This window comes from Ipomoea nil, unplaced genomic scaffold (assembly GCF_001879475.1).
Source record: "Ipomoea nil cultivar Tokyo-kokei standard unplaced genomic scaffold, Asagao_1.1 scaffold2704, whole genome shotgun sequence".
Lineage (NCBI taxonomy): Eukaryota > Viridiplantae > Streptophyta > Magnoliopsida > Solanales > Convolvulaceae > Ipomoea > Ipomoea nil.
The window spans coordinates 676265-693511 of record NW_017619132.1 but is presented as its reverse complement, the minus strand read 5'-3'; the positions used below and the strand labels follow the sequence as shown (position 1 = coordinate 693511).

The following is a 17247-nucleotide window of genomic DNA, read 5'->3' as shown; positions in this document are numbered from 1 at the left end:
TATGACTATAAAATTACGAATATAGAGTTCTATAATTATGAGCATAGAGTTTTGTAATTGTGAATATAGAATTGAATAATTGTGAATATGAAGTTCAAAAATCATCAACATAAAATTTTATAATTATAAACATAGAATTCAGTAATTATGAATATAGAATCGTGTCCACCTTGCAAGGTGAACACGATTCCAGGACATTACAATTGAGACAGAGATGGTGAAAATGTAAAGGTCATATAAATAATTAATTAAATATGAAGCACCATTTGGGGCCCTCTCTCTATCAAATCAACTTCCTATTTATAGATAAAAAGAAACTTTCCTAATTTATAAATGGCACGTTGTTTAATTATGATTGGATCCCAACAAAAAAAATACTTCCCTAAATAAATAGTACTCCGCATCATGTAATATACGTACACTTGTCACAAATAAATGAGAAAACCTACGGTCACTAGTAAAGTGATCATATAACTTAGAGGAATATAAAAGATGGTAAGATTTAAATTAATTATGGCACGTAATACAAGGTTTGGTGTAAAAAATTTCCAACTAGAAACAATTTTCTTTGTGTATAATTTTTTTTTTTGTTTTGTTTTTTTTTTTTTGAAAAGTCTTTATGTGTATAATTAAAGAGACGTAATTTCACTTTTTTGTTCTAGATTTATGTAATGTAGCAGCACACATAAAAGCTATAGCTAGCATCGGAGACGTGACTTTATTTCTTTATACTTGCTAATACGGTTATATGCTGCACTATTTCAGATATATATATATATATATATATATATATATATATATATATATACTTACTGATCTTTATCGGTTACGACCGACCAGTTTAACCAATTAGAACCCGTCACCTCCGGTCGACAAACACCCTTGCCCCTGACATTATGAACTGATAAGACCCTTGATAAGCGTCCAGTACGTCGCAATCTTATTTAAAGCAAATGTCTAAAGAGTTAGGGAAAAGTGGACACTTGGCAAAGTCGTCACGACTGGCAAGTGCATGTACACCAAGTGTAAGACATCTTGATGTATTGGCGTGTGACCGCCTTTTCCCCCCTATAAAATGTGCATTAAATGCTGAGGAGGTGGAGATTCTCTATATTTCTTCACTGACATACCCGATTGCTACATCGTATTTATTACCTAACAATCTAAGCCACGTTCTGATAGTAAAATGCTAGACTCGACTCTCCAAACTGCCTCCTAACATCGAGATCGGAACACACAAAAAGGTTACCTGAGATTGCGTACGTCACGCTAACACAATCCATTGTCAAAAGAGGTTGAAGACTATTCGGGGGAAGATCAAGAACACAGATATATACCTAATTTAAGAAAAAGAAAAATGAAAAAAAGAAAAAAAAAAAAAAAAGAAAAAAAGAGTCACCTGTGATATTATTTAGTTACTGAAAGTTTGTTTCTCAACTTAATTAGAGAGTTGGATGTATGAGAAGAAATGCTAATGGACAATAATGGAAGTTATTGTCAATTCTTTCTATGGTGGAAGCTTAGGGTGTTGAATGCCCAAGGCCCATAAAGAGATGATTCTTGTTTAAAGTGACTTTCCTTCAATGGACCCCCAATGCCCCATTGACCCAAGTCTACATAAAAATAGCTAGAACAAGGACCAAAAGTCATCCCTAATTGTTAAGGCTCTCTAGAAAAAATAGTTGGGTGATTGAGAAATTATTATATCTTTTAGTAAAAGATTACACATTCATAAAGTTTTAAGAATTGTTGTGAGGCCAGATAAAGGTCAAATTTATTAACATTTTGTACATTTGGTGCTGAGGAAAGGTTTCTCCAAGCTAGAATGTACTAGAATTTCTAGGTGCTTGATGTTTAAGGTTTATAGTTGGTGTTGTAGATTGTGAATGAATATAATTAGTTTCGATATGTGGGGTCATACAGGTTTCTTCAATCAGAATAAGCTAGAACCCCACATATCGAGACTAATCTTGTTCATACCATGTAAGATCTTAAAGAGTAGCAAAGCATGCACTCTGTCATAAGTTTTAATGTAACCTCGTTCTCAGGGTTCAAACCAAGCTACTTCATTTTAAGCTATAAGCTAAGAGATCTATAATATCTCATCCATATGCATCCAATGGGTAAGTGATGAGTTCTTTCATTAGGGTCTAATCGAAACTTAAATTCTTAAAATGACTATATATTTAAATAGGATATATGGTTTTGCTTTTAAGTGAGAACCACCCATTAGGTGAGAACGTGCAAACTACTACATGAATGCACACAATCTAATATTTCAGATATACAATACACACAATCTACCTGGAATAGATTGTGTGAATTTGTATAGTAGATTGTGTGTTGTATGTATACATACATACAAAAGGTAGTTAGAATTAGGTAGTATATATATATATGGCCCTTGTGCTCATATGAACTTGTATGTGCGTGTAATAATTGTAAGGCTACACGTACAAATGTAGAAGTGAGTATGCAATCATTCAAAGGTTCATTTAAATTAAAGCAAATGATTTTTCTTTTGCCAGTTATTGTGACTATACTTTGTCCTTTCATGCCTTTGCCTTTTGTTCAAATCAATGAGATATAATTTGTGGAAAGCCTTTGAGTTTTTGCATTATGTCCTTTCTTCACAATGGTGCACATGCATGATGTTCTTAGCTTGCTTTAAGTTCCTTTCTCTATATGTAATACCGCAGGGTGAAGAAATTGTAGGAAAGTTTTACAAGATATACTTACAAAATTTTATGAATTTACTTTCTTAATTTGGCCGATTGCCTTAATTATTCCAAGTTGTATAAACACCCTAAAAAGGTCTTGTAAAAAGGTTCAATATCCTTTTTATTCAAAGTGATATATGAGTTTCACAATTTCACCAAACTCTTTACATATTTCTAAATAGTTGTATTAATTGGTCCTCAATTGCACAAGTCGTAAAATCAAACACTACTCTATCGATCTATACTTTTTAGAAAAATATTTTCATCCCTATAATTACCCCTCTCTATTAGTCACTCCCGAATTATAAAAAATATATATATTTATTTCATGGATTATACAAGTGAATTGGCTAATCCCACCATGAGTTAATAAAGAATCTACGTATCAATTCAATAAAAAGATGATGGCCTTGTTTGATAAAATAGTTAGGCCCTGTTTGGTAAAAAATTGGCCTATAGGCCAATTTTGACTTATTTGACCACTATTAATTGTTTGATTTAGTTAAAATATCAATATAAATATTTGGTTAATTAGCTTTTTGCAACTCCAAAAGGCTAAAATTCAAAAAAGCTACTCCAAACAACTTTTTCAATTAACTTTTTGAGAAAAGAAATTATACTAAACAGCTATCAGCTAACAACTAATTTACCAAACACTTTTCTACAATCAGCTAATGTTATCAACTATTTATACCCTCTAATTAACACAATCAGCTAACAGCAAACAGCTATCAGCTAACAGCCATTTTACCAAACAGGGCCTTAGCCTATAGGCCAATTTTGGCTTATTTGACCACTATTAGCTTTTTGATTTGGTTAAAAAAATTAATATAAGTGTTTAGTTAATTAACTTTTTGTAACTCCAAAATGTTAAAATTCAAAAAGCTGCTCAAAGCATTTTTTTTCCATTAGCATCTTGAGAAAAAAAAAATTATACCAAACATCTATCAGCTAACAACTAATTTACCAAACACTTTTTTATAATTAGCTAATGTTATCAACTAGTTATACCTTCTAATTAATTCAATTAACTAACAATTAACAACTATTTATCAAATAGGTGGATGGCGAGGGAGTAGTAATTATCAAGTATTTAGCATGATTATACTTTTTTTTTCACTAATTACCCTTGAATTAATTAATAGCTCCTAGAATGAGGTATCGCTTTTTTTTTTTTTTTTTTCTTAAACATAGATGTTTGGAAATTTTTGAATTGGCATCTACCTTTAGGTGAATCGAAATTCACATCCATTGTTCGATTATCTTCACGACACATCGAGATTTGTGTATACAATAATAATTGGTAAAAATTTATATTCACCTTAGACTATACTGATAGATACAAATAATTATTTGATTGCTCCCTTAGTTTCTTCCTTGCTATACGCTCACTTGAGAATGATTAAAGGGGCAAGTGATTTATAAATATATTTAAATTTGGTAAGGATTAATATAAATATGAACTTAAACCCTCATAATGAACGTAGTCACGTAGATCCTTTACGTGTACAAACGCCTGCACATATATTATAATTTCGGTAATGTTATGTGACACGATATTATATTGTAATTTAAAAATAATATCTTCACTTTAATTTTATGTTTTCGAGGTGTGTGTATATATGTGGGTGTATGTTTTATGTATATGCAAAAACAAAGATGCATGTAAAAAGGTGCATTATTAGTGTAAAAACTAAAAAAATCTAGTCATGGGCCATCAACGTTCCGACAGGAAGTGAAAATTTTACTCTATTAAGATAAGGATACTTCTTCATTGCCGAAAAATGCTTCTCAATATCTGTCATTTTGGTCTGTTTGTATATACCAACAGAATATATCCTGCTCATCTTTAATAATAATATATATATAATAATGCTGTATTTATGGGATGTATATATAACCTTTACAACCATTATGCAGCTTATGGGGTCCTTTTACACAAAAGGTGAAACCTTTGTCCCAAGTATCTTCATACCCAGTCCGATAAGATTGTAGATGAGTAAATTACGATAACTTAACGGCCCATTATAGATAGGAGGATCAAATTAAACTACCCCGCAATGTTCTTAGTTCAGTAATATTTGAAAAATCTTGGTTAAATATACACACCTTCATGTGCGTTGAACAGACGATTGATGGGTAAGTAGTGTTCCTGTTAAGGATAACTCTACCTGAATTGGTCAAACAATTTGTTTCATAACTATAAAGTTTCAAGTTCAACACCTTATAAGAGCTGTCTATTAACGGGTTAGCTATGAACAATCTATGTTGGTTTAATTTGTAACTTTGTTTACCTTATTATGGTTGGTTATGAATTTTAGTGTAAATCAAAGTATTACATCCTATCATCTAAACCTGATGTTACTAAGTGAATCTAAACGCCCGCACTTCCATTTTATTTGCACTAAATGATTATAGTAAAATTCCATTTTTGAAGCCTAAAGTGTATAAAGTCGGACCAAGTTCAAACAGATATTTAGCCTAATAAGAAAAAAAGGATTGAAGTAAAGAGAACATCAAGGAAATGCACCTTCCACTTTATCCAAATCTCCATGTTCCCCAAAGATGAGGGAGATCGAGTTTGGAATTGAACATCAATATTTTCACTTTCGATTCTTTTACACTTGTACCAAGTTTTTTTTGGTTACTTTGAAATATCTGGTTAAATTTGTTGATATTTTCATATAATGTGGTCTCACTAATATACAACCACACATCGGCTCTACAAAAGATAGTAGAATGGTACATAAATTTGACGGTTCTACCATCTATTATAAAGAAAGGGTTTGATGGTGAGAATTGCCTACTTATCTGATGTTGTCATAGTCGAGGGAACCACCTAATTAGCTCTTTCAGTGAACTGACTCTGATACCACTTGTTAGATCAAACGCTTACCAATACGACAAAAACTATAGCTCGTAGCAGTAAAAAAAACTTTATAAATTTTTTTATCGCCACATTTTGTAGATGCATGATGCTAAACTTAGTCCTTCACCTGTCTCTGTCCAATAATCTCATAGCCACCAATTACTGGACACACTAGCATATACCCAACAAGACTCTTGAATTTGAAAGAATACACGAAAACCAGGTCAGAATGTTAATTAAATACAAAGGCCCTGTTTGGTAAAAAATTAGCTTATAGTATAGGTCAATTTTGACTTATTTGATCACTATTAATTGTTTGAGTTAGTTAAAATATCAATATAAATGTTTGGTTAATTAGTTTTTTGCAACTCCAAAAGGCTAAAATTCAAAAAGCTACTCCAAACAACTTTTTCAATTAGTTTTTTGAGAAAAGAAATTATACCAAACAACTATCAGCTAACAGCTAATTTACCAAACACTTTTTTACAATCAGCTAATGTTATCAACTATTTATAGCCTCTAATTAACACAATCAGCTAACAACTAACAGCTATCAGCTAACGGCCATTTTACCAAACAGGGCCAAAATAGAATATGATTGAAGAGATGAATTTATGAAAATTTCCCTGTCCCCTTCCAAAAAAGGCAGGAGGCAGTGGCCACTGGCCAGTGGCGTAGTTAGCACTAGGAAGGATGGGGGAAAAGGTGAAAAAGAATGGTAAGGGAATTGAATAAATAAATGGAGATATAGAAGTGTTATTGCTCTTTAAAAAGGAAGAGGCTTCGATGTACATTTGAACTCCCACGTCCCTCTCCAATATAATACACTGTAGAATGACAGTACTGACAAATAAAGGCACCAATGACTTCATATGGTCTAAAGGATATTTTATCTTCCTATACAATAATACCAATATATATATACACATGACACAAACACAATTATACACACTATTTTTCACAAATCACGAGTATTACGCGAATGAGATAATGTCCAATGTATATTATAGTTAGAGTATTGTATATCTAACAATTAAATGTTGAATTTGTTTATTTAAATCGGTAATTCAAAGTATATGAATGTAAGATATTTTAGAATAGATTGATTATAATTTACATTAAAATAAATGTTTACAACTTTGTAAAAACGCTAGCCTAAATACTTAGTCTAAAAACGATAGTCTAAATAAATACTATTTTTGGTTTGAATTTCTCTAAGTCTTCGTAATTTTCTTTTGGATAGCATTATCATTGCATTCATCTTCAGTACTTGACCTCTTCTTTTTTATTGGTAGTGTGTCATGTACAATTGGGTTACTAGTGGTAGCATAGAGGACAACGCCATGCAATGAAATTATGGTGTAAGAAGCTGTCGATTTTCCTTGTGTATATGCTAGGATCTTAATTGTACTATGAACTCTTGATCTTGCAAGCGCTTATTGATATTTGACAGTGGTAGCTTTTCCCTACATGTTTCATGTATTGTGAGATGTGTGTCTTAGATTCTCATGTGAAAGTATTGAACAAAATAATAATATTTATTATATTTGTAGAAGGTTCATGAGTAGTACCTCTCGTTCTAGTTCCATAACTTGTTTACTTGATAGTAACAACAATAACTCTGCAAGTAGTTCGAATACTGATGCCGCAATGTATCCAGTTTCATCAACAATTCTCACATCCATTTTGCTCATGTTCATTTTGAAGTTCATATTTTTAGAATTAGTATGAATGTGTGTAGTACTTGATTTTGTGTGTGTGTGTGTGTGTTTCTAATTTTTTGTTGAATTGATACTAACCTTGGAGTATCCACTGCTGCATTTTCACCACAATGCATGCGGTTAATTAGTTTGTCACTTTGTACATAAATCTTCTCCGGCCTATATATCAAGTGTTTTTGTTGTCAAAGGTTAATGCTGATTTTTCATTTAATCCAAGCTGATTGAGTCTAGAAAATAAAATAAATTATAAATTTATATTAATTTTAATATATTTAGAGGATGCACAATATGTATTTTAATTACATACATGATAAATGAATTTTGCAACAGTGACTATTTTTTAAATTTTTGGATTTGCAAGGTTGATCGCAACATTGTTATAGTGTCGACATCTTTTCAATGCGTAAGTGTGTCATAATGTTCTATTGCCTTACATTAACATTTTTAATAATGAATTTTACACACACATATATATGGGCGTTCAAACGAGAACTCCTTAATATATGGCACCCAATAATTACAAGGAATGTCATTGAGGAAATTTAGGAGGGAAAAAAATTTGGGGGGGGGGGGGGTAATAAGAGTTTTTCATTATTATAATAGGATATATTTGTTTATATGTTTAAAAACACGTAGACACATGTATAGTTGTGGGTGTATGTGAATGTGGCATATATAAATGTATGAGTGCATGCATTAATGTGATGGATTTGCATTGGATTAGTTGATGCTATATGGATGCAAGCTCTCAAACTACACATCATGATGATGATGTTACTTTAATTTACAGCCATTCAACACAAAACATTTACACGACCAACAACCTAGACATGCAACATGCCCTTTGTTTCAATTGCATGAAAATTACCAAACAAGCACACATCGAAAGGGAAGCTAGCTCCCTACCAAAGAGGAAAAACAACACCTATTTCATGTTGAAAAAACTAAGTCTTGAAATGGTAAATTGGATCACATATATGTGTTAGGATCGAGTGCTTACTAGCAGACCTACTCTGATACCAATTGTCAAAATTAAGCGCTTACTAATACTATACCAAAAATTATAATTAGTAATGAATATGCATATTTATTTTAATTTATTATACTTGCATAGTCGTCACGTTTCGATGACAGGATGCTAAACAACTAAACTCAGCTTTCCAAGTCGTCAGAGAACAATATGTATCATGGGGACGTGACGGATCATACTTTGGGGTGTGACCAAAAACCTAGTTTTGTGTCATCAAACCCATTGTGGAAACCACGTTAATTGATCACCAAAAAAAACACATGCGGCAATAAGGCAACAGTTGAGACATGTATACTTCGTGTTCAACGTTGTTTCAATTCGATCGATCTTCTCGTATGTTCTTGCTAGCTGTTTGAATTGTATGGATATGAATATGGATGATGAGCTTTATATATAGCAAGTCCCACCAAACAAGGCATGCTTTCTACTTGTTTCCGATACCATCCAATTCTTTATTTGGCTATGGAAATTCCTCATGCATGCCCATGCATCTAAGTAAAGAGCTAGGTTCTGCTTCTTTGTTGGGTCCATGCAAAGTTATATATATGTATATGGACACAAAAAAATATACTTACTCTAGAGTCAAACTTCACTCGCAGTTGACCACGACAAGAGCGGAATTTATATTAGTCCCATAGTGATAAGAATTAAGATACGGGGATCGTATGTCAAAAAATTTCATATTTAGTGTAGTTTTTCATTATAAATTTCAACTCATATTTATATGGATTTAGCCTCAGCTCGTGCACACTCTCAAGTTGTAATGACAATTTTTTCTTGTTAAAAAAAAAGGATTGGAATACTATTCTATGAATAAATAAAATAATAAAGATAGATATTCTCATGCAGTATTATTTGTGAATGAAATTTTTAATATATATAAATATATATATATATATATATATATATATTAAAATGGAGTTTGATTCAAGTTTGAATTGATTTTGTTTCTTTTTTAATTTGTTTGTTTGTTTGTTTTTCTAGTTGCCCCACTCTTGAAGAGTGGAAATGCATGTGGAGAATGACAAAAGGGAAAAAAAAATGTGAGTCCTAGTAAACACTTTAATTCATTAGATTTTAAAAATATCTCATTCTTTCCATATTATAATAAAACGTCGCATTCAAGATTGTTTAATGCAAGCATGCACGCAAACGCACGCACACACCATATTGTATCAAAGATTATTAGTTGCTATAGATATGCTATGGCTAGACTCACTCGTGACAGTATAAAAAGATATGGAGATTGCGGTATATATATAAATCAAAATTCTTAAAGTCTTTGATAGATGTATTATTATTAGAGGACGTCTCCATTAATTTTCTTAAGTTATGATATCTACTCAACTATGATTAGGGTGCACCCGTTCCCCTGATGTAAAAAAGATCATTAGTCGATATAGAGAATTTAAAAAAAAAAAAATTAAATACACATGATTTAATTTAATTTTAACATAAAATAATGATGCGGTGCTTGAATTGAGGGGGAGTGCGGCTGTCGTCTCCCGAGCGGCATGGAGTCGTCGTCGGAAAGTAGCTTAGCATATCACCACACAAGTGACACGACCGCCGCCGTCGTTTTCAGCATGCATATTTCGGCCGTCAGTCAAAGCTTTCCGACCACATTGCGCCACCGTTTCAAACATATTCTGGACCAAGGAGGCCAGGCCTGCAGCCTTTTCATTTTTCATTTTTCTTTCGCTTTGACTCCTTACCTTACATTTGTCATCACCAACCTTGTTATTTGTTTATTTATACCTAACTTTGCCCCACTCCCCAAATATTCATTCCCATTATATATATATTCTCCGTCTTATAATTACAATTTACATTATATACCGCGGACTACATATATATTGAGAAGAAAACAACTGAACAACAATGTTGTTCAAAATAGAAAAAAATCATGACACGATTAGAAAATTCTGTATTTCTTTGAATATAAAGTAATCAGAAATTTTAGGGTTTCTAGCTTGGAGTGATCTTTCTAGACTAATTTAGAGATAAAATTTGAAAAAAAATTTGTTGTTATTTTCGACCACCAATTGAAAGTGTCTGGTAACAGCAACCATTAACACCAATGGTTTGAAAATTTGGCTAGTTGGTCGGGCTAAAACACTTGATGATTGTTAATCATTTTAGACCACTTGATGATTTGTAAATTATAAAATATATTTAACCATGGTTGGTGGAAATTTGACTAACCCATGCCACTTTGTTGTGGCAATTTGATTGATCGCAAGAGAAGTAAGGTGAGATTATAATATTTTATTTGATTAATTGTCTATAAGATAATATTAGTAGTATATATTAAGAATTTAATTAATTAGTTTGAATAAGTGATTATAAGGATGAGATATGAAGGAGACCCAGGTAAAAAAAAATAGGATTAAATCTCATTCATTGATTAAATCCAAATCAACTATCCAGAATAAAGAAAAATTTTAAAAATACACCGGTGGCAATTTGGTAATTTTTGTAAGTGCATATTTTTGGTCTTTTGGTACATTGGTTTTTGCCTTTGAGTGCACATTGTTGTGCCTTGTACTGTAAATTAGTGTGTCTTCCAGTGCACATTTTTAACAAGCTGGGTCAACAGGCTCAACAAACCCGTTGCTAAGTGTATATTTTTGTCTTTGGGTGCATTATTTTTGCCTTTGAGTGCACATTGTTGTGACTTGTAATGTATATTGTTGTGTCTTCTAGTGCACATTGTTAACATACTCGTTTAACAGGCTCAACGAATCTGTTGCTAAGTCCCGTGAAAGAGGGATGGAAACGATTTTAAGAAACAGCTTCAATAATCTCATGAAGACTAATAAACATTTCGTCCCTTCCAGGGCACAATTTTGTGTCTTGCAGAGCACATTATTGAGCCTTCAAGAGCAGATTGTTGTGCTTTTTAGTGTACATTATTGTGCCACAATTTTACGCCTTCCATGATTTGAACAGAATGCAAAGGCAGTAGATCATAGATGGTTTATTGGAGAAGATGACGTCGTGTAGATTAGAAGCACTAATTTTTTTGTTTTGTTTTAGAGCCGTTGTTATGGACAGATCAAAGCTAAGATTCAGATTTCTCCTCACTTAGTCACTTTCACACCTGAAACTTTCTTCGCTCCAGAGCCTAAGCCTAAGCATATATATATATATATATATATATATATATATATATATATATATATATATATGGATGGATGGGTTCAGGTGCGGTTGATGCCTCCCGTGCGATTGGACGCACCTTAAGCATTAACATGGCGCACCTCAAATACACAAATCACCACGTTCCTTAAGTCCATAAACAAAACACTTTAAGAACACAAATCACTCACCTTAAGTACAAAAACCACGCACATTAAGCACAGAACAAAGCACATTGAGCACAAAACTCCCACACTTAAGATTTTAAAATATCTCACGTTAAACACAAACTCACGCACATTAAGTACAAAATTCACGCACATTAAGCACAAACCTCACGCACATTAAGCATTAAACTGACGAACTTTAAGTATTAACTCACAGACTTTAAGTTTCAACAACTACTAACATTAATTACTAACCCCACCCACATTAAATACAAACTTCACTCACTTTAAGAACAAATCTCACGCACCTTAAGCACAAAAGCCCACACTTTAAGTTTTAACAACTAACAAGCCCACGCCCTTAAGTACAAAACTCACACACCTTACGCACAAGACTCACGCACTTTATATACAAAATTCATGCACATTAATCACAAAACCACTCACCTTAATTTTGACCTAGATGCAAAAATTACAAAATTGTCACCGCATTTTTTTTTTAATTTTAGTAGTCTTGGAGGTTGATTTAAGCAAGATGAATGGCTCAGATTAAACCGCACAACCGCAACTCAGACGTTCACCCGCACGAGAACCGATTTCTATATATATATATATATATATATATATATATATACATACACGGAGTATATGAATTAGTATAATGTATACAGTTGTTTTCCTGTTTGTACACACTCATAAAGTGAATACTGTTCCCTTTTTCAGAACTTTTTCTCCACTATATAAAGGTGAACTGAAGCAGCTCCAACAAGCAACAAGCCAGTGCATGAGATATTATTTCACCCTCTCTCGATGCATACATACATCCGATCCTGTAAATAGAAACTGCAAAATTTCTTAATCCATCCATCAATATAATCCTTCAACATATATATCATGAAGTTTTCCATGAAACCTGTACGGCCATGCACCTTAAAACCACCCACTACCCTCCCACCACTACACAACAGGTGCGTCACAACTCGACCGCCACTAAGTTCTAGAACAATCCTCAGCATGCAAATCCAAGTTCCAATAATGAACCGCCGGAGTTCGAGCTCCGACGACGGCGGCGGCCTGAGTTTGAGCCAGCGGTGGATGGATTATCAGGGGATCAAGAACTGGGAAGGGCTGCTTGATCCTCTAGACGATACTTTGCGGGAAGAGATTATAAGGTACGGGAGCTTCGTGGAGGCGGCGTATAGGTCGTACGAGTTTGATCCGGCGTCGCCGGGGTACTCCCATTGCCGCCACTCCAAGGCCAAGCTTCTGAGCCGGGCCGGGTTCCCCGCTACCGGGTACCGGGTTTCCAGGAATCTCAGCGCCACCAGCGGGATTCAGCTGCCGCGCTGGGCGGAAAAGACGCCGGAATGGATGTCCGTGCAGTCGAGCTGGATAGGTTTCGTGGCGGTTTGTCAAGATAAGAGGGAGATCGAGCGGCTTGGCCGCCGTGACGTGGTGATTGCGTTACGCGGCACGGCGACTTGCTTGGAATGGCTGGAGAATCTGAGAGCCACCCTCACTCCCCTCCCGGCCGCCGCCGCCGCCGTCGGCGGCGGCGGCGATTATGAGTGCGGGCCGATGGTGGAGAGTGGGTTTCTCAGTTTATACACGTCAAGTGTGGGATCTTCTCAGAGCTTACAGAGCTCCATAAGAGACGAAATTTCAAGAATCCTCAAGGTTTACGGCGACGAGCCTCTAAGCATCACCATCTCCGGCCATTCCCTCGGCGCCGCCCTCGCCATCCTAACAGCGTACGACATCAAACAGACATTCCAAAACCTACCCCACGTAACCGTCATGTCGTTCGGCGGCCCCCGTGTCGGAAACCCAAGTTTCCGGTGCCATTTGGAGAGACAAGGAACCAAAGTCCTGAGAATAGTAAACTCCGACGACCCCATAACCAAAGTCCCCGGTTTCGTCATCGACAACGACGACACCGACACTGACAACAACGTAAGAATTAACAACATTGAGGCTCGCTACATGGCGAACATTTCCGGCTGGTTTCAGAAGCTGGTAGAGGACACGCAATGGGTTTACGCCGACGTCGGCTGCGAGCTCCGGCTGAGCAGCCGGGACTCCCCGTCCCACAGCGGCATTAGCATCGCCGCCTGCCACGACCTCCGGACATATCTCGATCTCGTCAGCGGCTTCGTCAGCTCCAACTGTCCGATCAGAGCCACCGCCCGGAAAATTATTAGTTGCGGGAGCTAAAAAGATCGAACCAATCAGTCACCATAGACAAAAGGTCCATGCAGAAAAGATTGTACGGACATGGTCCAATGTTAATATACCTGGATTAACAGTTAACTCTTCACCGGCCCTAATCATGGAGGTGCCGGTGTCCACGTGTACAACTAACGAACACAACCTTAAAATTCTTTTCTTTTTGATACATTACATATCTATATATCCCACTTTACTATAAACCAATCATAAGTCCTCAGAATTCCTACTCAAAGAACCACATGACGAGGTAAATCGCTTCATCTGCAGGTTCCAACATTAAATTCTATGTTCAAGGTTGTCACCGGCCATAAAAATATGTGTACTGTCCGCATGTGGATAACTCAATTGGTCATAGGGACGACGTTTGTGAACAATGATCCGAGATCAAATCGATCTTACATGCACAAGTGTTCAACTGAGTTACCATTATTTATATCATCCCAAATGTTCGGTTGGGAACAATGAAACATGTGTATTACCCTAATTATTAATTCATTAGTATGTATATTAATATTTTGTAATATTCTACTTGTATTGTTAATAACGATGAAGAATTTATACCTATCTTATATGCTTTAAACTTGTTACAAACTCATAAATAATGAGTAGTTTAGTTGATGAACACATAAGGAGTCATATTAGATGATGATTTAAGTTTATTCTTATATTAAAGTTTAGACATGAATAACATTATTGTAATAATAATCTCTCAAGTAATGCTAGATAGACTTCATTCCTATTGCCTCATGGCTCCCTCCATTTCTTATTTTCTTAACATGGGGTAAGAATTTGTGCTACGATATTTATTTTCTTAATCTCTATATATAGATTCTTAGTAAGCATTTATTTTTCGTGTAGTGTTTTCTAATGGTTTAGATAGTCAACAATATTAGGTACAATTAAGTATGGTATATTTGATTAGTAACAATGCAGATAATACACAATATATATAATAAAAATATTTACTTAACTAATAGTATTAGTTGCGCTAGTAGTAAATGCACACTTTTATTTTATTATACTTTCAACCTGTTATAATACCAATTGTGCGCTTACCACTACACAAAAACCTACAATTATCATAGTAGCAAAGGTGTAACTTTATTTCTTTATATTTGCATCACAGTCACTATCGTGTTTCGGTAACAGAATGCTAGGTTTCGCCTTTCAAGTTGTCACCCAACAAAGTCAAACAAAAGCTCCTATAGTTGTTATCTAAAGACATGCTTTTGGGGTTAGCTTACCCTCATGGGATTGTGGCTCTTTATCATTGGACTCTTAGCCATTGTTGTTGCACATGCGTTGCTTAGTCAAGGCATAAGTGGCATAATGTTTTCGACATTATTTTCACTTTTCTTTAGCATATTATTAAAAATCAAATGGTATACCGTGTCAATGACCTTGTGGTCAAATGACATTAAGTGACTATATATCTGAAATGGGAGATCATGGTTTAAGTCCAAGTGTGGGCTACATTGACTCTTTATGATTAAATCGGTTAAGAAAGTATATTGACTCTTTGTGCTTTAATAGACAAGTACCTTAGTAGAGACGGTATTGACTTTTTGTGTTTTCTATAGGTTGAGAATAAAAAAATCATGAGGTAACGGAGATAATATCGTACCACGAAAAACTCATGTATGTTATGAATAATATAATTTTGGTAACAAACAATAGATGGAGAAGCATACTGCCTGCTCATTTTAGGGTTAAATGGGAAGAATTGATAGATGCCATCAAACCAAAAACAGTAACAAATAGATACATTTGTTTCTTCATTGTTATTCACGCAGCTTTGTACGACGTTGATATTAGAAACCTTATAATTGCAATGATTGTACTTCGTGAATTATAACCAAGAAAGAAGCCACTCAATTATTCTCTTGATTTCTAAGTCAGAAAGTTAATAGGGTTTTCTTGAGTGGACTTTAAAAAGCTGCGTTTTGTTTTACTTGGTATATAGGAAATTAATAATTATATATGGCCTAAATTTCGGATGTAACTTGACTAATTAATCAATTCAAAGATAAATAATAGTTCTGCTCTGTTGGCAATTGAAACGTGACTTTGAGGAACTTGTAAATAATTAAGGGTATTCGACAATTTACTTTATTTGTCACGATTTTACATTTTTTTAAATGATGAGAAAGATTCTCACTTTCGGATGGTATATAATGAAAATATTTCTCCTTATAATTTTAACTAGTCCAAAATTATAAGAAAATAAATTGGCTAAATTACTTGTAACAAATTGATTCAAATTAAAAAGATTAATAAAACACTTTTATTATTGTTTTAAGTTGAGAAGAGACAGGTGGGAGGTAATAGGATTGGGTAATGATTATGGACTCAATAGGTCGCCACCGACTGGACTGTGGCCGCACATGAGGACTTTGACGTAATTGGGCTGCCGTCCATCATTGTGTTATGGGTCGGCTTTGTTAAAATGACGAAAACACCCTACCAAAGAAATGCTCACTATAAAGATTTCCTATTAATTGCCCTCATGAGCAGCTCACTTGGTTACAAAGGTGAAATTTATAATAATAATTCAGGATTGAGTTTCACTAGCAACAATGTGAGAGTAACCTTACAAACTAAAGGAGACTCCTTGTGCGTAATAAACAAAGGTCTAGTCTCTTCGTGGACCATGATCTACAGTGCACTGTGGACCCTGGTCTAATAAACAGAATTTAACTTTATAAGGTACAGAATTCATGTTTATAATACACGTACACATAAACACGATATAATGAACATAAATTTTGTGTATTATGTTAAGTGTTTATGTGTCCTCAGCTATATAATGCACAAAATTCATGTTCATAATGCACAGAATCTTTTGTTGGGTCGGGGGCACTCGGGGCATAAGGAGTTCTTGGGATTGGGTATTCAACCTTTCGAGGATAATGGAGCAACAAAAGATTTCCTATTGATTGTGTATGGAAAATTGGAAATACACGCAGCTAGATTCCCTACGTGTAAGGACATCCAAATTCGTTTACCAATACTATCTACTTACGACCTTATATAATTCTTTTTCTTAAAAAATATATTTGGGAAATCGTATGATAAATTGTACTTTTTATCTTAATCTTGATTTAAAAAAAGAAGAAGCAAGAATAACAATTTTAATCCTTTAATTTAATTATAACATAGGAGTAGTTCATTGGTTATTTTGGTCTCTAATGGTTTAACATTTTTATATTTGACCTCAATTATCATTTTTATATAATTAAAGTTGTCAATTCAGGCATCCATTAACTCGAAGCATAATTAAGAAAGTCAAATCATTTTAGCTGTTTAGCAAGTGTGCAAGGAAATGCCGATATAAATTTGAGTGTTTGTAAGGTAATTTCATTCTTATTAA

General features: G+C 34.3%; 1 protein-coding gene across 1 annotated transcript; it reads left to right on the top strand.

Moving 5' to 3' along the window:
- The first annotated feature begins 12438 nt into the window (after positions 1-12438).
- Positions 12439-14056, top strand: LOC109155789 (phospholipase A(1) DAD1, chloroplastic-like). Its single transcript, XM_019303438.1, has one exon. The coding sequence runs from the start codon at positions 12543-12545 to the stop codon at positions 13860-13862; it is 1320 nt and encodes a 439-aa protein (XP_019158983.1). The 5' UTR covers positions 12439-12542; the 3' UTR covers positions 13863-14056.
- The last annotated feature ends 3191 nt before the right edge of the window (positions 14057-17247 follow it).